The 23,765-nt window shown below is 42.3% G+C and overlaps 1 protein-coding gene and 1 long non-coding RNA gene across 5 annotated transcripts in view; one reads left to right on the top strand and one right to left on the bottom strand.

The window, feature by feature from the left end:
- Window positions 1-18,000, bottom strand: part of LOC131278596 (uncharacterized) — a 114,232-nt gene extending 96,232 nt beyond the window's left edge. For both annotated transcript variants that reach the window (XR_009185975.2, XR_011648899.1), the window contains exon 1: window positions 17,894-18,000. This is a non-coding gene — a long non-coding RNA (uncharacterized lncRNA). The remainder of the gene's footprint in view (window positions 1-17,893) is intronic.
- The window catches only part of PRKAG2 (protein kinase AMP-activated non-catalytic subunit gamma 2), a 353,035-nt gene continuing 346,239 nt past the window's right edge, over window positions 16,970-23,765 (top strand). Inside the window, exon 1 of one of the 3 annotated variants that reach the window (XM_004476298.5) lies at window positions 16,970-18,185. In XM_004476298.5, coding sequence (XP_004476355.1) covers window positions 18,072-18,185 — 114 coding nt within the window. In that variant the 5' untranslated portion in view covers window positions 16,970-18,071. The remainder of the gene's footprint in view (window positions 18,186-23,765) is intronic. The other 2 variants (XR_011648897.1, XM_012518717.4) reach the window with 2 other exon arrangements.

Below are 23,765 nucleotides of genomic sequence, written 5' to 3'. Positions count from 1 at the left end.
TTTTAGGTTTGGAAACTGCACTTTTATTTAATTCAAACTTTCTTGTAAATTGATATAGTTGGAAGGCAATAGATTCAGCTGACCTTTCAGAAATGTGAAATCACTTTGGGGTGGGCTTTTTTGTGTTTAGTGTTGATGGAATAAGGGAGTTTAATTCGAGGCAGAAAAATGGAGGGGGCTCAAAAAATTCACTATAATTTCAGTTACATCTGAAATTATTAAAAATGGGTAGACTGTAAGAACTATCTCCCTATTCGGTGTAGCCCATTTATATGATTACTCTCAATTACCTAAAATGTTTGCACTATTTGTTACCTACCTAACAGCCATTTGCCACTTCCTCCTCAGTTTAGAATCACCTATGAGCATTTAAAAAATAAAAATAATGATGTCCATGCCGACCCAGACCAATTAAATATGAATATCCAAGGATGGGATCTGAGCATTGTCATTTTTAAAAGAGCCCTCCAGGTACGTTTAATGGGTAGCAATGGTTGCAAACCACTGAAATAATCTAAGCATTGTAATCCCATATCTTGTGTTGGTGATCTATCATGACTAATGAGCAGAAAGGAAACCTAGGAAATTCTTGAAAAGATTTTTTTTCTCTTTTCCCTGCCTTAATACAGTTGTTGAAGACATGATTCTCTGAGCTATGGCAGCCATCTTGTGATCATGAAACCATAGCTGAGAACCAGAAGCCTACATACTGAAAATAGTACAGCAGAAACATCAGAGCACCTGAGTCCCTGACATATCATGGAACCACTAAACAGTCAACTGTCTATGTTAAGAATTGCTGTTATTTTTAAATAAAATTTTATTGAAGCATATCATTCATATATGAACATACATAACCAGGAAGCTTATAGTGAAAATTGTGAACTTGCAAAACAAACATGCATATCATCATACGGGGCTTCCATACATCACCCACCACCACTTTGCACTGTTGTGAAACATTTGTTACAAACTATGAAATCAAAATAATACTACTAACTTAGGCTATATCTTAGATTTGGTATATTTTTCCCCAACCCACCTGATTATTAACACCCTGTACCAGTATTATACATTGTAACAGTTTATGAGAGAACATTCTCATATTTGTCTTATTAATCTTCCACCACTGGGTTCCCTGTGTTATACATCCCCATGATTTGTGCAATCCATTCAAATAATACACTCAGTGACTCTCATTTTCATCACAGAGTGGTACTGTTATCACCTCAATCAACTTAGAACATTTTCATTACTCCGCAAGGAAAAGTCTCATACCCCCTTATACTCCCCTATAGTTGTCTCCTAGAACTGATATACTGTCTTCTTCGTTATTGCTGAAAAATACAATATTACTATTAACTATCATCCATTAGTTACATTAGTTTTAATTTTCCTATGTATCACCATATTCTTAACACTTTGTAAAATAACATTCTTATATTTATACTGTTAACCACAATTGTCATCCACCACCGAAATCCCTATATTGTACATACCCTAGATTATTCTCTAGTGTCGTTTCAATTGACATTTACATCCACAGACTACCCCTGTCAGCCACAATCACATTTATAAATCAGCAGTGTCAGTTATAACCACTATAATGTGTTACCATCAATACTTTAAAAATAAACTTCAGGAAGCAGACATGGCTCAACTGATAGAGCATCCATCTACCAGATGGAAGGTCAAGGGTTCGATCCCCAGGGCCTCCTGACCCATGCGCAGTGGTGAGCTGGCCCATGAGCAGAGCTGCTGTGTGCAAGGAGTGCCATGCCCCACGCACAAGGAGTGAGCCCTGCAAGGAGAGCCGCCCCATGTGAAAAAAGTGCAGCCCACTCAGGAGTGGCACCGCACACACAGAAAGCTGATGTAGCAAGATGATGTAACAAAAAAGAGATGCAGTTTTCCAGTGCCACCAAGAGTGCAAGTGGACACAGAAGAACACACAGCGAGTGAACAAGAGAGAGCAAACAATGGGGGAGGGAGGGAAATAAATAAAATAAATCTTTAAAAAAATTTTTAAATTAAAAAAATAAAAATAAACTTCATTAAAAATTCTACATTCATCAAGCATCAGCTCCCATTCTCAACCTACATTCTATCTCCTAGTAACCTATACTTTAGGTTTACCTCCCTGCATTTACTCATATTTAGTTCATATTAGTGAGCCCATACAATATTTGTTCCTTTGTGTTTGGCTGATTTCACTCAACATAATATCCTCAAGGTTCATCCATGTTGTCATATGCAGCCTGATATCATTTTTTCCTTAGAGCTGAATAGTATTTTATTGTATGTATATGCCACATTTTGTTTATCTACTCAACTGTTGGTGGATACGTGGGCTGGTTCCATATTTTAGCAATTGTAAATAATGCTGCTATGAATATTGGTGAGCAAATATCAGTCCGTACCCTTGGTTTCAGTTCTTCTGAATGTATTCCTAGCACCAGGATTGCTATATCATATGGCAGTTCTATATCCAGCTTCTTGAAGTACTGCCAAACTGACTTCCACAGAGGCTGCACCATTCTACATTTCCATCAACAGGGAAGGAGTGAGGAGTCTTCCTATTTCTCCACATCCTATCCAGGCTTGTAGTTTTCTGTTTGTTTTAAATTATGGCCAGTCTGTAAGATGTGAAATGATATTCCATTATAGTTTTGATCTGTAGTTCCCTAATAGCTAGTGATGTTGAATATTTTTCCATGTGCTTTTTGGCCACTCGTATTTCCTCTTTGGAGAAATGTCTATTCAAGTCTTTTAAATTCATTTGCTTGTCCTTTTATCATAGAGTTGCATAATTTCTTTACATAACACGGATATCTAACCTTTGTCAGATAAGTGATTTCCAAATATTTTCTCCCATTGAATAGGCTGCCTTATTACTTTCTTGACAAAGTCTTTTGAAGAACAAAAGTGTTTAATTTTGAGGAAGTTCCATTTATCTATTTTCTCTTTCATTGCTCATGCTTTGGGTGTTAGGTTTAAGAAACCCCAGCCCACCAAAAGATCTCGATGTTTCCCTACATTTTCTTCTAGCAGTTTTATGATTGTGGCTTTTATATTTAGGTCCTTGATCCATTTGGAGTTAATTTTTATATAAGGTATGAGAAAGGGGTCCTCTTTCTTTCTTTTGGATATGGATATACAGTTCTTTGTTGAATACACTGTTCTGGCCCAGCTGAGTGGGCTTGACTGCCTTGCCAAAAATCACTTGACCGTGGATATGAGGGTAATATGCTTCAAAGTCAGGAAGTGAGCATCCTCCAATTTTGTGTTTTTTAAAAGACATCTTTGGCTATTCAGGGCCCCTTCCCTTTCAAAATAAATTTGATAATTGGCTTTTCCATTTCTTCAAAAAAGGCCGTTGGGATTCTTATTAGGATTGCATTGAATTTGTAAATCAGTTTGGGTAGAATTTACATCTTAACAATATTCAGTCTTCAAATCCATGAACACAGACTGTTCTTCCATTTATTTAGGTCTTCTTTGGTTTCTTTTAGCAATGTTTTGCAGTTTTTTTGAATACAGGTCCTTTGTGTTCTTGGTTATGTTTATTCATAAATATTTTATTCTTTTACTCACTATTATGAAATGGAATTTTTTTTCTGATGTCCTCCCCAGATTGCTCATCTGTAGTGTATGAAAAAGATACTGATTTTTGCATATTAATTTTGTACCTATCACTTTGCTGAATTCATCTATTAGTCCTCGTAGCTTTGCTGCGGATTTTTTGGGATTTTCTAGATAGAGTATATCATCAACAAATAGTGACAGTTTCACTTCTTCCTTCCCTATTTGGGTGCCTTTTATTTCTTTATCTGGCCTAACTGTTTTAGCTAGAACGTCTAGCACAATACTGAATAACTGTAGTGACAGTGGGTATCCTTGTCTTGTTCCCAATCTCAGCAGGAAAGCTTGCAGTCTTTCACCATGAATACAACGTAGCTGTGGGTTTTTTGTATATACGCACTTTACCATGTTGAGAACACTTCATTCTATTCCTACCTTTTGGAGTGCTTCTATCAAGAAAGGATGCTATATTTTGTCAAATGCTTTTTCTGCTTTAATCAAGAGGATCATGTGATTTTTCTTCAATTTATTAATGTGGTTTATTACACTAATTGATTTTCTTGTGTTGAACCACCTTGCATACCTGGGATAAAACCCACTTGATCAGGGATTGGATGCTAGGTGGTCAACTGACTATGTTCCCTATGCCTCTCTACCTCCAAATCACTTCTTTGTTGTTGAACTCTGCAATATTCTCAATGTCGTTGCTCATCACCTGAGTTTGAAAGAGAACATCAGCTACTATTTTATGTTTCTTTCATCTATTAAAGGAGCAACTGGGTTTCTTAAGTCCAGTGCTACCTTGGTTCAGGAGCTCTTGGTCCACCTGCTCCATCTAGGTAAAGAACTTGTTTGGTTATGTATTAGTTTAGTTTCCAACTTGTTTAAGCAAATACTATGAAAAGGGTTGTCTTAAACAACGGGAATTTATTATCTTGTGATTTTGAGGCTAAAAGGAAGTCCAAATCAAGGAATCATCAAGGTGATGCTTTCTCCCCAAAGATTGTAGTGTTCTTGGGCTGGCTGCCAGCAATCTTTGACTTCTCTGTCACATGTCAAGGCATGTGGCAGCATCTCCTGGTCTCTCCCTTGTCTTCCAGGTTTTGTTAATTTCAGCTTCTTATTTCCTGTGGCTTTCTGTCTGAATTTCATTCTACTTATAAAGGACACCAGTACTAAGATTAAGACCCATCCTGATTGATTTAGGTCACACCTTAACTGAAGTAGCTTCATCAAAACATCAGCTACAGGGAAGTGGATGTGGCTCAACTGATAGAGCATCAGTCTACCATATGGAGGGTCCAGGGTTCAATCCCCAGGGCCCCCTGACCTGTGTGGTAAGCTGGTCCATGCACAGTGCCATGCCAAGCAGTGGCACCCCTGCGTAGGGGTGCCCCATGCCCAAACTGTGAAGCTGCCCTGCATGAAAAAAAGCACAGCCCATCCAGGAGTGGCGCTGCACACACAGAGAGCTGACGCAGCAAGATGATGCAACAAAAAAGAGATGCAGTTTCCCAGTGCCACCTGATAATGCAAGCAGATGCAGAAGAACACACAGCAAATGGACACAGAGAACAGACAATGGGGGGGGGGGGGAGAGATAAATAAAATCTTCCAAAAAAAAAAAAATCATCCTACAGGAATGGATCAAATTTAAGAAAATGTTTTTGGGAGCTGATGTGGCTCAGTGGTTGAGCACAAGCCTCCACACACAAGGTCCTGGGTTCAATCCCTGGAACCTCAAAAAGAAAGTTTTTCTTGTGTATACATAGCTTCAAACCACCACATGTATGTTCTTTGAACTCAGGAGAGCACAAATGGTAGTATATGCCATGGTATTTCCACTGTAAAGGCAGTTGGGTAAGAGAACTAATGTGCAAATAGACAAGGTCCAATTCTTTTTTGAGCACTTACTATATACCAGGTGCTTAACAGGAATTATCTCTTTAATTTTCAAAATAACCCAATGATGAAGGTATTATAATATTTCTACTTTAAGATGAGGAAACTGAGGCTCTAGGTTAGATAACTTGCCCAAGTTCTCACATAGTCAGTCAGTGGTAGTACCAGGATTCCAACCCAAGTAGTCCATTTCCAGAATGCTTTCTCTTAACCTTTTTTTCAAAATGCTTTCTATTTTACTTTGCTGCCTCAAGGTTAAGTGGAAGGAAGTTTCTCAAAAGACATTCCAAGGTTCCAGTGGTGTATTGTGGTGTATTCCAAATATGAGGGTATCTCATGTACTGATGCTGTCACTCAGAATTGCTACAAGACCCAAACTTTGAACATTTAAATTCCTAGTTCTCCATGAAGTATAATTATGGCAGCTTCAAGGAAGGAGGGCTTGTCTTTCAACCCCGCTCCTGCACTAACTTCAGGAAAGGACCATCACTTAGGTTAGGCACACCGTTGGGCAACATGCCTCACTTATTTTTATTCATTCCTTTAAGTAAGGGACAAATAGACTTCCTCCCCAGAAGTGCTTTGTGAGACCACTTCTTTGAATTAAAATCCCTTTCTAAGCATAAAGCCAAGAGTAGAATATGAAGCCAGCTCTTCACCCAATCCTGGTAACCTGAGAGAGAAGATAACCACAGGTGAAATCTGAGCTCCTCTCAACCACTGACACACCAGGAACTGCTGTTTTCAAAAGGGGATGGTTTATTGGTGGCTGGGTTAAAGAGATCTTGGAATTCTTCCAAAGATCATCCCACTCCTTTTACAAACAGGGAAAATAAGTAATTTACTCAAGGTCACACACAGTTAGTGGCAGTGCTGGGGTAAGATGGGAGTCTTATTCTTAGGGCATGCAAGGTTGTTTCCCACAATATCCCATTGTCCTGATCAACCTTTGCATCTTATCCTTCCACCAACAGAAGGGGCAGGGCCAGATTAGGTGTGGAGGGAGAAGCTATATGGTGTGTTAGGGAAACACCATCTCAGGCACAACACAAACTTTCAGCAAATAACTGTTCTATTTTGGATCCCTGTCCAAAAGCGCAGGGATCCCATCATGGCTAGTCTCCTGGGAGGCCAAATGCTCAGGTGGGTGGCAGCTCTGCACACCCCAGTTCACACTGGAGAAGAGACAAACATGTGCGGCCCAAGGGCAGGCTATTTATATAACCCAAAGGGAGGGTGCCCTGCCTCTGAGAGTTCCTGTCCTGAAAGTAGCTGGTGCTGTTTGCTGCCAGTTTCCGGGTTTAAGGTATGGTCAGGCCTTTTCATTAGACCTGTGCTGCAGAATGGAAATACATTGAACATCTGCACACAAGAGAAAAGGAGGCATGGGTAGATGAGCGCTGGGTAGTGCTGCTAGGTATGTCCCTGACTTCCCCAGCAAGTGAGGCACCACTTGCTCAGGTGCAAAATTTAAGTGAACCAAAACAAATAGTAATGGAGATAAATAATATTTTGAGCAATATTCCTTTAAATCAGAATTTTACATAAAGGCTAGGCAGTAACCATACTATGCTGAGTAAGATTAGTGCCTGAGGCAAAAGGAAAATCGTAATATTGTCTTTATTATACATTTCCATATTTTGTTCATCATAGATTTTACTGAGTTAATTTGGATGTTTAAAATATTGCATCAAAATATTATTTATCAGACTTTCAGTCAACCAAGGTGATAGCATAGGATGCGCCAAGGTTCAGTTCCCTTACAGAATCTTTGAACAACTAGCAGAAGCTAGCAGAGTCATCTTTCAAAGCTCCGGAAAACAGTTAAAAGATTGCAATAACTGGGTAAGAGCCAAATCAAGAAAATGTAACTTATAAAAAAAGGCAGGGGAAGCTCATGGTGCCCTTGCTGGCCCCTGGTCCCCCTCCCTGGCATGGTGTACAGCCTGAACTCTCATTGTGGGTAACCTGGCTCTCTTCTGAAGGGAGCAGAGTAACCTCATGTGTATACTAGGGTGCCTATATATAGTTGCAAATCTTTTGGGTGACAGCCTGAAAGGGTGAACCAGGACACTCATCTCTCACCCTCCCAAGACTTGCCCTGCAGGCAGAAACAACTTACATACAGTTAAAGAAATGTAAGAAACAATTAAATCAAAGCAGGCTGGGGCAAAGGATTGTCAGTTTTAAGGCACACAAAAGATCACCCAGGACAGCAGGGGATCTGGAGAGAATCTATTTCACAGGGAGTAGAGGGGGCACTGTAAATGGGGAATTCCCAAGGTCATGAGCAAGAGCAAGCTCAAGACAAGATGCAGTCTCAGAAAAGACCATGAGGACCCCTCAAGTTTTCCTTAGGCTAATCTCCTTGATAGATGGACTAACCGCTGAAGGAGAGCACTAGCCAACACAGAGCAAATTTGCCAAGACCATGAAAGGTGTTTTTTGTTTTGTTTGTTTTTTTCCATTGGTTTGTTTTCGTTAGCTCCTAACACACAGGGAAGTATCTGTCATATCACTAGCTGGATACAAATGAAAGGAACAGACAGTTCAGGGACTAAATTTCAAAGTTAATATGCTAAAATAACAAAGTGTATAAAAGCACGCAACAAAAAATTGCAAGACAAATGAAGAAACAGGGAATGAGGGCTTATCTAAAGGAATAATGTTAAAATTCAGAAACCATCAATGAAGGAAACCAGACTTTGGACATATGGGATTAGGACTTTAAAAAAATGGTCTTCAATATGCTCAAAGAATTAAAGGAAAACAGAGAAGGAACTACAGGGTATCAGGAAAATGATGAATATTAATATGAGAATCTCAGAAAAGAGAAAATTTAAAGAGGAGCCAAACAGAAAACTGGAGATGAAGACCACAAAAACTGAAATAAAAAATTCCCTAGAGGGTGGATTAGAACTGGCAGAAGAAAGAATCAGTGAACTAGAAGATAAGACACCTGAAATGAATCACGCTGAGAAGTAGAAAGACAAAAGAATGACGAGTTTACCTAAGAGACCCATGGGACATTATCGATAATAACAATAAACACATTTAGAGAGTCCCAGAAGGAGAGGAAGGAGAAGAAGGGGAGGGAGAAGAAGGAAAGGAGAGGAGAGGAGAGGAGAATAGAGGAGAGGAGAGGAGAGGAGAGGAGAGAAGAGGAGGAAGGAAGGAAGGGGCAAAGAAATAACAGCAGGAAACTTCAAAAATTTAATGAGAGACATGACTATATACATACAAGAAGCCCAGTGAACCCCAAACAGGATAAAATCAAAGAGAAACATGTCTAGACACATAGTAGTCAAACTGACGACTGACATGGTCAAGAAGAGAGTTCTGGGAGTTGCAAGAGAAAAGGATCATGTTATATACAAGGGAGCCCCAATAAGATCAAATGTTGATTTCTCATAAGTAACTATGGAAGCAAGATGACAGTGGAATGGAATATGTAAAATGCTGGAAGAAAATAATTATATCCAGTGAAATTGTCTTAAAAAATGAGGAAGGGATTAAGACATTCCCAGATAAACAAAAGCCATTTTGAGTTCATCACCATTAGAACTGCCCTATAAGCAATGCTAAAGGGAGTTCTTCAGACTGAAAGGAAAGTACATTGGGCAACGGACTAAAATGGCATAAAGAAATAAAGATCTCCAGTAAAGGTAACCATGTGGGTTATCATAAAAAACAGTAATAGCATATTGTATTCTTTATTATTTACCTCCACTTTCACTTCTTACAGGTTCTAAAATGCAAATTCACAAAAAGTAATGAAAAAATATATGGCTTGGCAAATATAATGTATAAAGATTTAATTTGTAACAAGTACAACAAAAAGGTGGGGTGGGACAGAGAGGTATAGGAACAGTCTATGTGTATACTGTTGAAACTAAATTAGCATCAAATCAAACATGATTGTTATAGATTTAGAATGTTAAAGCTCCATGGTGACCACAAAGAAAATATATGGAAAATATATACAAAAGAAAATGAAGGGGAGCAGATGTGGCGCAAGCATTTGAGTGCCTGCTTTCCACATGGGAGGTCCTGGGTTTGGGTCTCAGTGACTCCTTAAAAACAAAAAACAAAAAAACCCCAACAATAAACAACAAGCAAACAAACAAACAAAAACCAGTTCAGGGGAGCTGATGATGTGGATCAGTGGTTGAGTGTGGGCTTCAATCCCCAGCCCTGGTACCTGTAAAAAAATTTAAAAATTTAAAAGACGGAAATGAGAAGGGATTCTACAGAAAAATTAAAAAAGTTAAAAATGGTACACTACAAAAAATCAAATAAAAATGGAAGTAGGGATTAATAGAAGGTTGAAGACAAAAAGAAAGTATACAATTTACAAACCACATAGCAAAATGGCAGAAAAAAGGCTTGCATTTTCAGTAGTTACTTTAAAATTAAATGGATTTCATTTTCCAATCAAAAGACAGAGATCATCAGATTGAATAAAAAAGCATGCCCCAACTATATGTTGTTTACAAGAGATTCACCTTAAATTCAAAGAAAAATGCAGGCTGCAAGTGAAAGGATGAATAAAAATATACCATGCAAATGGTAACCAAAAGACAACTGGAGTAGCTATACTAACATCATATAAAAAGACTATAAGTCAAAAAACAGTTATGAGAGACCAAGACAGTCATTAAATACTGATAAAGAGGTCAATTCAACAGGAAGACATAACAATTATAAATATATGTACAGCAAATAGCAGAGTCCCCAGATATATGAAATAAACATTGACAGATTTAAGGGTAGATACAGACAGTTCTACAAGAATAGTAGGAGACTTCAACACACCACTTTCAATAAAGGATAGAATATCTAGGCAGAAGGTCAATAAGGAAATAAAAGACTTGAACGATACTATAAACCAACTCAACCTAACAAAAAAGAGAGCACTTCACCTAACAGTAACAAAATATACATTCCTCTCTAGCACAATGGGTCATTCTCCAGGACAGACCATATGTTAGGTCACACAACAAGTTTCAATACATTTAAAAATATTAAAATGATATAATGTATCTTCTCCAATCACAATGGAATGAAGCTAGGAATCAATAAGATAAAGAGAACCAGAAAATTCACAAATACATGGATATTAAATAACACTCTTAAATAACCAATGGGTCAAGGAGGAAATCACAAGAAAAATCAGGAAATAGCTAGAGGCAAATGAAAACAAAAACACAATATACTAAAATTTAAGGGTGCAGCAAAGGCAGTGCTGAGAGGGAAATTTATAGATATAAACATGTACGCTAAAAAAGAAGATTTTAAATCAGATACCTGAACTCACAAATGAAGGAACTTGAAAGAGAAGAGCAAACTAACCCAAGGGAACAAAAGGAAGGAAATAACTATTAGAGTGGAAATAATTGAAATAGAGAATAATAATGATTAAAAAACAAAAAACAAAAATAAGAGAGGTAGTGGATATGGCTCAAGTGATTGAGCACCTGCTTCCCACAGGACGAAAACCAAGGAGATCCTGGTCAGTCCCTGGTGTCTCCTAAAAACAAAAAAAAACAAACAAGCAAACAAACAAAGAAAAAAAAAAACAACTCGGGGGAGCTGATGAAGCTCAGTGGTTGAGCACTGGCTTCCCACTTACAAGGTCCAGTACCTCAAAAAACAAAACAACAACAAAACAATAACAACAACAAAACAATAGAGAGAATCAACAACACCAAAAGTTGGCTCTTTGCAAAAATCAATAAAATCAGCAAACCTTTAGCTAGACTGACAAAGAAAAAGAGAGAGGACTCAAATAACTAAAAACAGAAATGAAAGGGAGGATATTATTACCAATCCCACAGAAATAAAAAGGATTCTAAGAGGATACTATGAACAATTGTTTGTAAAAAAAATGAAAGTCTAGATGAAATGGACAACACACACAAACTACTGACACTAACTCAAAAAAAGAAATAGAAGATATTAACCAAAAAATAAGAGATGCATTATGTAATCAAAAACCTCCCTTATGGGCGGAGGAGAGGGGTGAAGGGGTAGGTGGTATATGGGGACCTCGTATTTTTTAAATGTAACATTAAAATCATAAATAAATAAAGACAAAAAAAAAAACCTCCCAACAAAGAAAAGTCCAGGCTTCATGGCAAATTTTACCAAACATTCCAAGAAGAATCAACACCAATCCTGCCTAAAGTCTTCCAAAATATTGAAGAGGAGGGAACAATTCCCAATTCATTCTATGAGGTTGTCTTAGCCAAAGAGCACTAATGTAAAATACCAGAAATTGGTTAGTTTTTATAAAGGGTATTTATTTGGGGTAGGAGCTTGGAGATACCAGGCCACAAAGCATACATTACTTTCCTCACCAAAGTCTATTTTCACACGTTGGAGCAAGATGGCTGCCAACGTCTGCGAGGGTTCAGGCTTCCTGGGTTCTTCCCTTCCAGGGTCGTGCTTCTCTCTGGGTTCAAGGTTCCTTTCTTCCTGGGGCTTGCTTCTCTTTCCTCTGTGTGGTTACTTCCCAGGGTGCCCACGTAAGACTTCAGCATCAAACTCCAACATCAAAACTCCAACATTAAGAACCCTAACTCTGTCCTTTGCCATACCTTTGCCAATGCCATAGTGACGTGGCCCAATCAAAGCCCTAACATAACTTAATCACACCCAGGTACAGACTGGATTACAAACATAATTCAATATCTATTTTTGCAATTCATAGCCATATCAAACTGCTACAGAGGCCAACAAGCACCCTAATAAAAACACCAGAAAAATACCACAAGAAAATGCAAGACCGATATCACTCATGAAAATACTGTAAAAATGGTCAACAAAATACTAGCAAACCATACCCAAAAGCATATTAAAAGAATCATACACCATGATCAAGTAGGGTTTATCCCAGGTATGCAAGGGTGGTTCTACATAAGAAAATCAGAGAATGAATATTCCACATTAAAAGGAAACAAAACAAAACAACCCACATGATCATCTCAATTTGCAAAGAAAAGGCATCTGACAAAGTTAGCACAGCTTTTTGGTAAAAAACATTCAGAAAACTAGGACTAGAAGGAAACCTACTCAACACAATAAGAGGAATGTATGAAAACCCACAGCTAACATACTTAATGGTGTTAAGAGTGAAAGCTTTCTCCCTAGGATCAGGAACAAGATAGGATGCTCACTGTCACCACTGCTATTCATCATGGTATTGGAAAGTCTAGCCAGAGCAATTAGACAAGAAAAAGAAATTAAAGGCATCCAAATTGGAAAGGAAGAATTAAAACTTTCCCTATTTGCAGATGACATGATCCTATAGATAGGAGTCTTAGTCTGCCAAGGGGCTGCTGATGCAAAGTACCAGAAATGGATTAGCCTTTATAATGGGAATTTTATTTGGAGTAAAAGCTTACAGTTTTAAAGCCATGAAATGTCCAGATCAAGGCACCATCAGAGATGCCTTCTCACCAAAGTTAGCTGCTGGTAATCCTGGTGCCCTGCTATGTGGCAAAGATGGTGGCTGATCTCTGCCAAGGTTTCCTTTCCCCTCCAGAATCTACCATCTCCCAGAGCTCAGCTATGGGCTATTGGGCATATGGCTTGTCTCTTTAGCCCTGTGCAACTCTGTGGGCCCAGCTTCTTGGGGTCTTCTTGCTTAAGCTTTGGCTGCTAGCTATCCTCAAGTCATCTCACAAGGCGGGTCAAAAATGGTGGCATCCTTTCTCTGTGTTCTTCTTTCTGTGTCTCTCTTTATATAAAGTTCCAGTAAGAGGGTGGGGACCCAATCTGTGTTACACCTCACTGATATAACAAATCAAAAGGGTCCCACACCCACAGGAATGGATTAGTTCAAGAACATAATCTTTTTCTTTTTGAGATTCATGAAATAACTTAAAACAGTCACAATAGGAAATATTGAAAAATCCATAACAAAGCTACTTACACTAACAAATTCAGCAAAGTGGTGAGATAGGAGCTCAACACATAAAAATCAGTACTGTTTCTATACACTAGTAATAAACAGTCTGAAGAGGAAATCAAGAAAAAAATTCCATTTGTAATAGAAATAATAGAATCAAATATCTATGAATAAACTTAACCAAAGATATAAAGGATCTGTACATGGAAAACTAAAAACACTGCTGAATGAAATTAAAGGAGACCTAAATAAATGGAAGGACATTTTACATTCATGGATTGGAAGACTAAATATTGTTAAGATATCAATTCTACCCAAAACAATTTACAGATTCAATGCAAAACCAATCAAAATTATAAGAAACTCCTTTGCTGAAATGGATAAGCCAATTATCAAATTGATATGAAGGGTAAGGGGCTCTAACTAGCCAAAACAACCTGGAAAAAGAAGAATGAAGTCAGAAAACTCACACTTCCCAATTTTAAAACTTACTACAAGCCACAGCATTCAAAACAACATGGTAACAAAGGACAGATATATAGAAACCAATGAAATTGAATTGAGAATTCAGAAATAAGCCCTCACATATATGGCCAATTGATTTTGACAAGGATACCAAGTCCCCTCAATGGATCTTAAACAACTTGTGTTGGGAAAACTGGATATCTGTATGCAAAAGAATGAAGGTGGACCTTTACTTCCCACTATATATAAAAATTGACACAAAATGGGTTGAAGATCTTAATATAAGAACCAAAACTGTTTCTAAAAGATGACATAGAGAAGCATCTTTAGGACCTTGAGTTAGGTAGTGGCTTCTTAGTCTTTACACCAAAAGCATGAGCAACAAAAGAAAAGCTAGATAAATGTGATTTTATAAAAATTAACAACTTTGTCCATGAAAGGACTTCCTCATGAAAGTAAAAAGACAAATTACAAAATGGGAAAAACTCTGATAAATGTTTAATACCCAGAATATAAAAAGAAATCTTATATATTCTCAACAACAAAAAGATAACCTAATTTTTAAAAATGGGCTGAAACCTTGAATAGACATTTCTCCAAAGAAGATATACAAATGGTCAATTAGCACATGAAAAGATGCGCAACATCATTAGCCATTACGGAAATGCATTTCATAACCACAATGAGATACCTTTTCATACCCACTAGCCTAGCTATTATTTTTAAAATGCCAAGTTACAAGTATTGGAAAGGATATGGAGAAATAGGGAACTTGCTCATTGTTGGTGAGAACGTAAAATTGTGCAGCTACTGTGGAAACCAGTTTGATGATTCCTCAGAAAATTAAGTATAGAATTACTACATGACCCAGCATTCCCACTTCTAAGTATATACCCAGAAAAAGTGAAAGCAGGGATTTGAATAGGTATTTGCACACCACTGTTCATAGCAGCATTACTCACAATTGCCAAAAGATGGAAGAAACTCAGATGTCCAGCCAATGATGAATGGATGAACAAAATCTGATATATACATGCAACGGAATGGTATTCAGCCATAAAAAGGAATTAAGTTCGGATACACGCGTCAACATGTTTGAACCTTGAAGATATCACGGTGAGTGAAATAAGCAGAGTACAAAAGGACAAATATTGTATGATCTCACTGATATGAAATATTTAGAATAAGCAAATTCAGAGAGTCACAATCTAGAATATAGGCTACCAGGGGACAGGCTAGGGATAGGGAATAGGAAGTTGAGGCTTAAAATATTCCTATTTGGAATGATGGAAATGTTTTGGCAGTGGATGGTGTTGATGGTAGTTCAACATTGTGAATATAATTAATAGTATTGAAATATATATCTGAATGTGGGTAAAAGAAGAAATTTTAGGTCGCATATATGTTACCAGAACAAAAATTTTTAAAAACCCAACAATATAGTATTGTACAACACAGCGAACCCTAATGTAATCTGTGACTAAAGTTAACAGTATAATTATAGTAATATTGTTTCATCAATTGTAAGAAAGGTACCACACCAAAAAAAGTTAAGTTGGTAAATGAGGGTGGTTGTTTTTTGGTGGTGTGGGGGAGTTAGTGCCCCCATATATTTTGCATCTGAGGTGAGTGTCTCACTCATTTCATCCTAGTCCTACTCCTGAGAAGGAAGTCATAGTTCAGGACATTAAAAAACAATCAATGTCAGTGGTCATTTTATCAGCAATGTTTCCTGGGCACACCTCATTTATCCACTGGTTAAAGAAACCCTGTACAGAGCAAGATGGAGGTGAAGATGGGGGTTTTGGAGAGTACCCCAAAGCAAAACATTACTCTGTTCCCTTCATTCTAAGACTACATTGATCAGAAGATATATGATCAATTTATTAGTATCTTTTCAAAAGGAAAAAAAATGCTGGTAAGCTTTTTTTTTTTTTTTTTTACATTGTCTATAAGATATATCCAGATTTCAGAAATATCATGTAGGACAAAAAAAAAAAAAAAAAGGGTCTTAAAAGGCAGTCAAAATGGAAAGATGTTTTTCTTTAGAATTCCAGGCACTAAAGAATGCACTCCAACAAAATAAACCCAGAGAAACAAATTAATTTTATTGATGAATTACTGTACATACTTACACAAACCAGTGAACAAAAGCACATATTATAACAATGGGTAAACACTGTCCCATACACCGGGACAGAATCCAGCCAAAATGATTAATAGGAGAAATAGTACTTGTGGGTTCCCCATTCTGAATCTTTCCCCAAGGGAGAGCCTCCCCAAAGGCTCTTCCCTGACTACCAACCTGCCCCCTTCTGATCTCTCCACCTTTCCTTTGAAAACATGTTCTCATCAAATGTAGTGAGAAAGGCAGTCACGCTAAAGAGTAAATGGATGATCACAGCATTCTTTTGGGTGTGGCCTCGCTGCATTCTTGATTATGGGATCAGCTGAAGTGACCTCAGCATTCGGCGCACTCCAGGGAACTTCGGGGCCCACCAAGTCTTCAGAAGCTACAAAAGAAGGTTCAACCTCCTTCCAGTCCGGAGGGCGCTGTCTCAAGGCCAAGGTCGCTCCATTCTCGGGTGCACCTACCCGGGCCACACCGTGGACTCTGAGAACCTCAGAACCCCCAACAATAGGCGGTGGTAGGTTAGCAAACCGGTGGCTCTACACAACCATGGCAGCCCATTAACACTTGCCGGGGTTTTCAGACCCTACCCGCCCGTTTCTTTCTGCCGTGTGAGGAACCACGCATTCTCCGCGGCGCCTGGGGCTAAATTCGAGACCAGACAATCACTCACCACGGATAAACGGATACCTCGCGGGACAGTTAATGAACCTGAAAAAGGGCGGGGAGGGAGGGGTTCCGGGTAGACGCAAGCGCAAGCACAAAGCAACGCAGAGAGCTCTGCTTGGAGATTCAAGTCCACGAGCCCCGCGGGGAGTGGGAGGTGGGCGGTGGGGCGTGGGCGGCGGTTTTCCGGAAAACAGGTGTTGTTAACTGCGCATCCCCACCAATACTGAGTTTTTCCCCTGCTCCCCTGACTGCGGCGGGGTCAAGAGCGCGCGGCTGTGTTTTAAGGGTCAGGCATAAATAGAAACCTTGAGACGAAATGGATCCAAACTCGGCTCCAAGCAAGTCCAGAGCCGCCTGGACCACATGGAAGGGGAGCCCCCGCCGGCCCTGCAGGGCGACAGTGCCGCGGCGCTGCTGGTTGCGGAACCGCGGGGACCTACCCGAGCAGCCCGGGGGCGGCGTTTGGGGTGGCGGAGGGAGTCGGGGAAAGTTGTGCTTCTCGGTGTGCACTTCCTGTTAAAAGCACGCTGTCTTCCCCCACCCCACGGTCTCCAAGCCCCGGGTCTGCGCTAGGTCTGCCTCCTCCCTGCCCCCCTTTCCCCGCGGCTGCTGCCCGGGATTGCGAGTGCGGCCGTGGGGGAAGGAGTCGACCCTTTCAGTGCAGGTACCCCCGCCTGCCTCTCCTCGCAGGGCTCGTGTCGTGACCCTTGAGGCCCGCAAAGCTGCCCGAGCCTCCGCCAGAATTTCTGCTTGCAGCAAAGAAATAGCCCAGTTGCTGAGTATTTGCATTCGCACCTCCTCTTCCCCCTTTTTCCCTCCCTCCTGCCAGAGAAAGGAGGACGGACCTAGTTCCAGGCTCTGGTCTGGTTTATTCTGCGGCCGAGGATTATTATTTATATACAAACTGTTTTATTCTCGCCAGATTTTCCACTTAAAATACAAGCATAGGAGGATTGTTTTTTCAAATTATTTTTTTTTAATTGCACCTGCCTTGCAGATTACCTTTGGGAGTCTGTGGGAGGAGCCAATAGGGTGGAAAATGTTGCTTTGCTTTGCAAAAGGAAGAAAACTTTGTCACCCAGCAGACCTCTGCCATGTGTAATCTGGTGGGAGACCACAACCAGGACAGCATTTGACTCTGATTTTGCATGCCAAGAGCCCGTAGAGGCCATTTGAACCCAGCGCTCATCGCGGACCGCCGTCCCTCCCGGGTGGCGGCCGCCGCCAGTTACCTGCTCCACCCTCCCCGCGGAAGTCTCCACAAGGTGTCTTCAGAGGTGGAAGGAAAGAATAAAGTGCACGCGGAGCCAGTCTCACAGCCCGTGTGAGGGAAGCGCGGAGGCCGGGGGAGGGAAGACAAGGATCGAATTCCAGGAACGAGTCACCCGGAATTAACTTCTGCTTAAAGTTATGGGAAGCGCGGCCATGGACACCAAGAAGAAGAAAGATGTTTCTGGCCCCGGCGGGTGCAGCGGCAAGAAAAATTCAAGTCAAAAGAGGCGATCACTAAGAGTGCACATTCCTGTGAGTTCCACCACCGCGTTCTCCCTCTTCCCCCAACCTTCCTTTCGCTCCCAATCCCGGCGCCGAAGCGGTTAAGGCGGAGGTTCTCCGCATGCGCCGTGCGTGCCCCTGCTGTCACTTTGGGCTGCTCTGGGGAAGGGTGGAGGGGCCGGGCGAGAGCAGGGTCGGCGGGATCTCGCTCTCGCACGCTGCCGGGACTCGGTGACCGTCTGGGCGGGTGGCGGAGTCAGTGGCTGCGTGCTTTCTGCAGACGAGCCGGGCAGGCGCCCGGGCTGCGGCCTCGCCTGCGCGTGTGCGGCCGGGGCGCGCGGGCTGTGCTCGGGCGCGCTCCCCCGCGAGTAGCGGCTGGTGGAGGGACGGGCGTAGCCGAGAACAGGGCTGGGCTTCGGGTGGCGATGGGCGGTGCATTGTGTTGTTTTGCTGAAAAGGGACGGCGTGGACTGTGCTCCGAGGAGGTGGAGCCGGAGTGCTGCTGTGGGGGACCGAGGGGTGGGGCGGTGGGTGGAGACCGTGAGCGGGGACGGCAGGCGCTGCAGTCCCACGGGGAGCCTGCGCTGGGGAGCCTGCGCCCTTAAATGGACCTCCCTCCTTCTGAATTTCCCTCGGGGTGTTTCTGGGCCTAGAGCGGGAGGCTCCCCTGCCGCTGTGCTCTTCACCCGTCCCTGGGACACATTTCGGATCTTCGTGGCATCTGAGGGCTGGGGACTCCCCGGTCCGTGTAGGGCTGCCCCAAACTTCAGCCCCCGCCAAGCCGGCAGCCCCGCTGGACTTTGGCGACATCGATCCCCGTGCGGCTCAACTTTGTCCAGCCGGAGAGTGCAGCGGGCGGGGTCGTTCGCCTAGTCCTGTGGCTTACATAAGCAGGTAGCCCTCGGCCCCTTGCGGTAGCCCCTAGCGGCTTTCTCCGGTCTTCCCCTGTGTCGGGCGGGGCGACCGTAGGGTGCTGGAAATTGCTCTGCAGCCCTTACCTTTACCGGTGAGAAGAAAACTGCCAACTGGGTCACACCCCAGCCTCTACCAACCAAACAAATGCTTGTCCAAACACACACACACTCGAGGGCCTGATGTGAGAATGTGGTTTTTTTCTCTGCTGGGCTGACCGGTCTCAGGAGAAGGGTGGGAGCGCGCAGTGAGTCCCGAGTTCCTCAGAGGGCTGTATCTGCACCTCATTCAAGCTAAATCCTTTCTGACAGCAACTGGGCAGGGCTGGGTGGCTTTCCGTGCCTGGGCACTTACTTTCCACTTCCAGCCCTGTTAAGCATTTTCCTCCTCCTGTGTTACTGGACGCAGCTCTTAACTTTGAGACTTTCCCTCCCGTCCTCCTGTTTGAACTTTCCACTTCGTGGGTGTGTGCCACTTGGATGGCAAAGGGTGGAGTCCAGGGATGGGGATCCCCAGACGTCTGATTCGTACTTCAGGGAAATAATTCGTGTGAAAGCTCTTTACAAATTAAAAGTGTTGTATAGATGAAGGGCTGCTAATATTACAGATGCATCAGAATACCTAATTAACACCACCAGAAAAAAAAAATAGAGTAAAAAAAAATCACATTGTCCAGCAGACAGGCCGTATTTTACTGAGGATATTCAGCAAGTCCAGTCCCGGTTGCCCTGTCAGTATATGTGTGGGGTGTGCTTCAGGGGATGTTGGTAGGGGTAGGTTAGGACAAAATGCAGAACCAGGAAAAGCAATGGGGGCAGGGGAGGAGTTGAAAACCATATTAGGGTTGGGATACTCTGACCATGCTTCCTTCTGCTAGTGATGACTTTAACTGCTTTTAAACAACATTCTTGACATGATCCTGCTCTTAACCAAAAGTAGTCTTCATTCATTTATTCCACAGCTGTTAACTGAGCACTGACCACATGTCCAGCTCCCTGGTTGATGTTGGAAATACAGGGGGAACAAGAGGAGCTTACAGTTGCTATTGCAGGGGTTTCTTAACCAGGGGTCTATGAGCTGGAACCGAAAAAAATCAACTTATTTCTATTTTCTCTGACCTCTAACAGAAATCTAGCTTTTCCTTCACTTGTGAATGTATGCAATAAATTACAGTAGTATTCTGTGGTTTTCACCTGACTAGCAAAGGAGTTCATGGAACAAAAAAGATTAGGAACCCCTGCACGGTTGGAACCACGGGGTCTCCTCCTTGATCTACTAGTAATTGCATATCGATCATTGTGCCAGGCTAGGGAAGAGTTACAATCTATCAGGGAAAATAAGGCATTCAACATGATACAAGATCATAAGATGACTGGTGCAGGTAGTCCTGCTTTCAGAGGTGAGAAAAGGAAAAGGTGAGTGCGCACCGATGCATTTAGAGAGAACATTAGGCCCAGAGGTGGTAGGTAGGATAGAGACAGCTGTGAGAAGGAGGGTTACTCCCATCAGGAAACCAGCTGGGGCATCCCCACAGAGTGTGGGGTTTAGATGGCCCCTTCCAGGAGTAGTGAAGAGCCCTTCCTGATGGAGGAAAGGGTCTGAGAATCAGGGTCAGGAAATAAATTGAGGCCAGATCAAGGAGGACCAGATTTAGCAAATAGAAATACAGGGTGTCCATTTAAATTTGAATTTCAGGAAACAATGGGGGTAATTTTCTAGGATAATGTCCCATGCAAAACATATGTATGCTAAAAAAATTCATTGTTTATCTGAAATCCAAATTTAACTGGGTGTCCTGTATTTTATCTGGCAACCCTACCTTGAAGGCCAAGCTCAGGGAGTGGAGACTTCCTCCTGAAGGCACTAAGAAGCTGTAGAAGATCCCATTGCCCTGCCCAAGGCCCACTCTGAGTTCACCTGCCGCCGGGCTGGAGAGTCCCTCTCCATACTTGCAGCTGCTCACTTATGTCCTTTTCCCCTGTCTGGAGGAATTCTCCTGAACCGTGACAGCTTGCTCAGCCCAAGGGCAGGGACACCTGAAAGTGCTGGGATGCTGTCCTCAGGGACAACCCTCAACCAATGAGGGTGGATATCCCAGCCACTCCATCCTCTGGTGGGGAGTTTTTGAAGTGTGTTCTGCCAGACCCCTCCAGCAGGATTGAGCCCCAGTTGCCCACAGTGGGAGTCCCCTCCTTAATATGCTCTTTTGGCTTTTCTGGCTTCCCTGCTTCACTTTCCCCACTCCCTCATTTGTACTTCCTGGAATAAAATGCTAAACCTAAATCTTTGTCTTTGGGCCTGCTTTTTGAGGGACCTAAACGAAGATAGAAGCCATTAGAGGTGATGAAAGCAGTGCTTTATGAGAATTAGCCTGGTGGCACTGTGCGTGGAGCAGTGGAAAGAGGAGTGAATGTCAAGGAAGCCAACTCAAATACTTGGGGGAAAAATCCAGGGATAAGGGTTTGAGGGTCTGAGCTAGAATAATGATGAGAGAAAGACAAATGAAAGGCGGTATATTAGTTTGCCAAAGGGGTGCAGGTGCAAAGTACCAGAGATGTGTTGGCGTTTACAAAGGCGGTTTATTTGGGGTAAAAGATTACGGTTCCAAGGCTGTGAAAAGTCCAACTCAAGGCCCGATAAGAGATGCTCTCTCACCAAAGTCAGCTGCCACATGTGGAAGCAAGATGGCCGCGGATCTCTGCGCAGATTTCAGCCTTCCCCTTCCAGCCTTTCCTCTTGATCTCCGTGGGCCCAGCCCCTTCAGGCTTCGTGCTTATGTGATCCTATAGTCCTATCACTCCTAGCCCAGGACTTGTTTTTTCTGGGCCTCCTAGATCAGTCTAGGCTGTTCTTCTCTCTTCCCAATCTCGGCTGAAAGCTGTCAGGCAAAATGGCTCATCTCTCCCTGGGGCCTCAGCTGTTTGAGCCTTCTTTCTGTCAAAAATGACACAGCTATCTCTCTTCTTGTGTCTGTCCGTGTCAGTCTGTTTATGTCAGACCCAGCAAGGGTGTAGGGACTCAACCTGAGTCAAACTTTACTGACTTGGTTTAATCAAAGCCCTAAAGCAATCTTAACCGGTAATCTAATCAAAGTCCCCTCAGCTAAAGTTAATGCAGTCAAAGGTTTTCACGCCCACCCAGAGGAATAGTTTGCAAACATAATCTTTCTCTTTTTGGGATTCACAAAATAATCTCAGACTGCCACAGGTGGATATGGGAAACATTAGAAGGAAGATTGGTGAGCCTTGATGTCTGATGAATGGCCAGGGAGACAAGAATTGATTGACCTTGTCATTTTGAGATGCTTGGTATAAAGAGCTGGTCCTTAGGGGAAAGTGAGGAGTTCAGTTATAGCCATGGAGGATTTGAGCTGATGCAGGAAACCCAAGGGGAAATCACATACCCTTTCTCCTCCCCCACTGATGTCCAGGTAATCATTGGTGTTTTGAGAAGGCCATTTTTCAGGGGCTTTTTGGAAACGAAAGAGCTGCTCCTGAGAGACATCAGCTGCTGGCAGCCCTGCAGGTGGGGTTCAGTTGGTGGCATTCTAGCTGTGTTGGTGGTGGCGAGGCCTCACAGGGCCTCTAGTGTCCAAGCAGCTTGTCTCTTCCTTGAATTTTTCCTCCTCAGAGTCCCTTTTGGACAGTCAACCTCAGTTCCCATCCCAATATCCAGTGCACAAACAGACGCATGGCTTAGGGTATTTGGGGAAATAATTGCAATCCTTCCATCCCAAGCTTGATCTCTTTTTCCTCTAATTCTCTTTTTTGAACCATCCCCCCCACCCTCCCACCCCAGCCTTTTGACCAACAGCCCCTGCTGGGCCTCGGGGCACCAGAGAGGAGGAATCTGCTTTAGGGGACACCAAGGGTCAGTGGGTCATAGTAGGTCATGGAGACCTAGAATTACAACATGAAGTAATATATAAATTGAATTAGCTCTATAGCTGGGTAGGAAGAGAAAATAATTCTTAGCCCTAAATGAAGATATAGCTTTGCTTGATTTTAGCCTTTGGCTTAGGCAAGTTTGTATCACATTTATGGGAAAACACTTTCAGGGGAAAGGTAAGGTGTGAGAGGAGAGGAAGAGGAATCAATGGATACAGATATTTTTGTGGGGTTTCACTGGGCTTTGAAAGTATCAAGGCAGCTGTAGTGTTGAGTTGCGATGAGTTGGCATCTTATTTCTCTCTTTTCCTAGCCTTCATTCCTACTGTAAAGCAGGAATAACAATGAAGGTGACTGGAATGGTTTTAGAAAATAATTTACTGGAAGCATGGCTGTGCATGGCATTCTGCTCTTTGCCAGAGCATGTTGCCAGGAGCAAGCATGGGCTTTTCTCCATGTTTGTCTGTCTCTTGACAGCAGCTTCCCTGTTTAAGCTGAAGTTCATGTATCTCACAGACATATCTTAATTAATGACTGCTGGCTGGCATATCTTGGGTCTTTGGAACTGATTGCAAGCCAATGACAGAGCAGGCCAAGGTGGGAAGGGAAGAATTTGGAGAGAAGGAGCAGAGGCAGGAGCCTGTAGCAGCACTGAGGTAGGTCTAGAAGAGGTCAGATTCGACGCGGGGCCCAGTATTTACTGCTGAGTAGGGCCTTACATATGCCCCTGGTCCTCTTGGGAGAGGTGCTCCAGAAAATCCTTCACAATCACTGGAGACAAACTAAAAATAGACCCAGGAGCAGCTGGCTG

The sequence above is a fragment of the Dasypus novemcinctus genome, chromosome 5 (genome assembly GCF_030445035.2).
Source record: "Dasypus novemcinctus isolate mDasNov1 chromosome 5, mDasNov1.1.hap2, whole genome shotgun sequence".
NCBI lineage: Eukaryota > Metazoa > Chordata > Mammalia > Cingulata > Dasypodidae > Dasypus > Dasypus novemcinctus.
The sequence above is the reverse complement of the archived record's forward strand: the minus strand, read 5'-3'. Positions and strand labels throughout refer to the sequence as shown.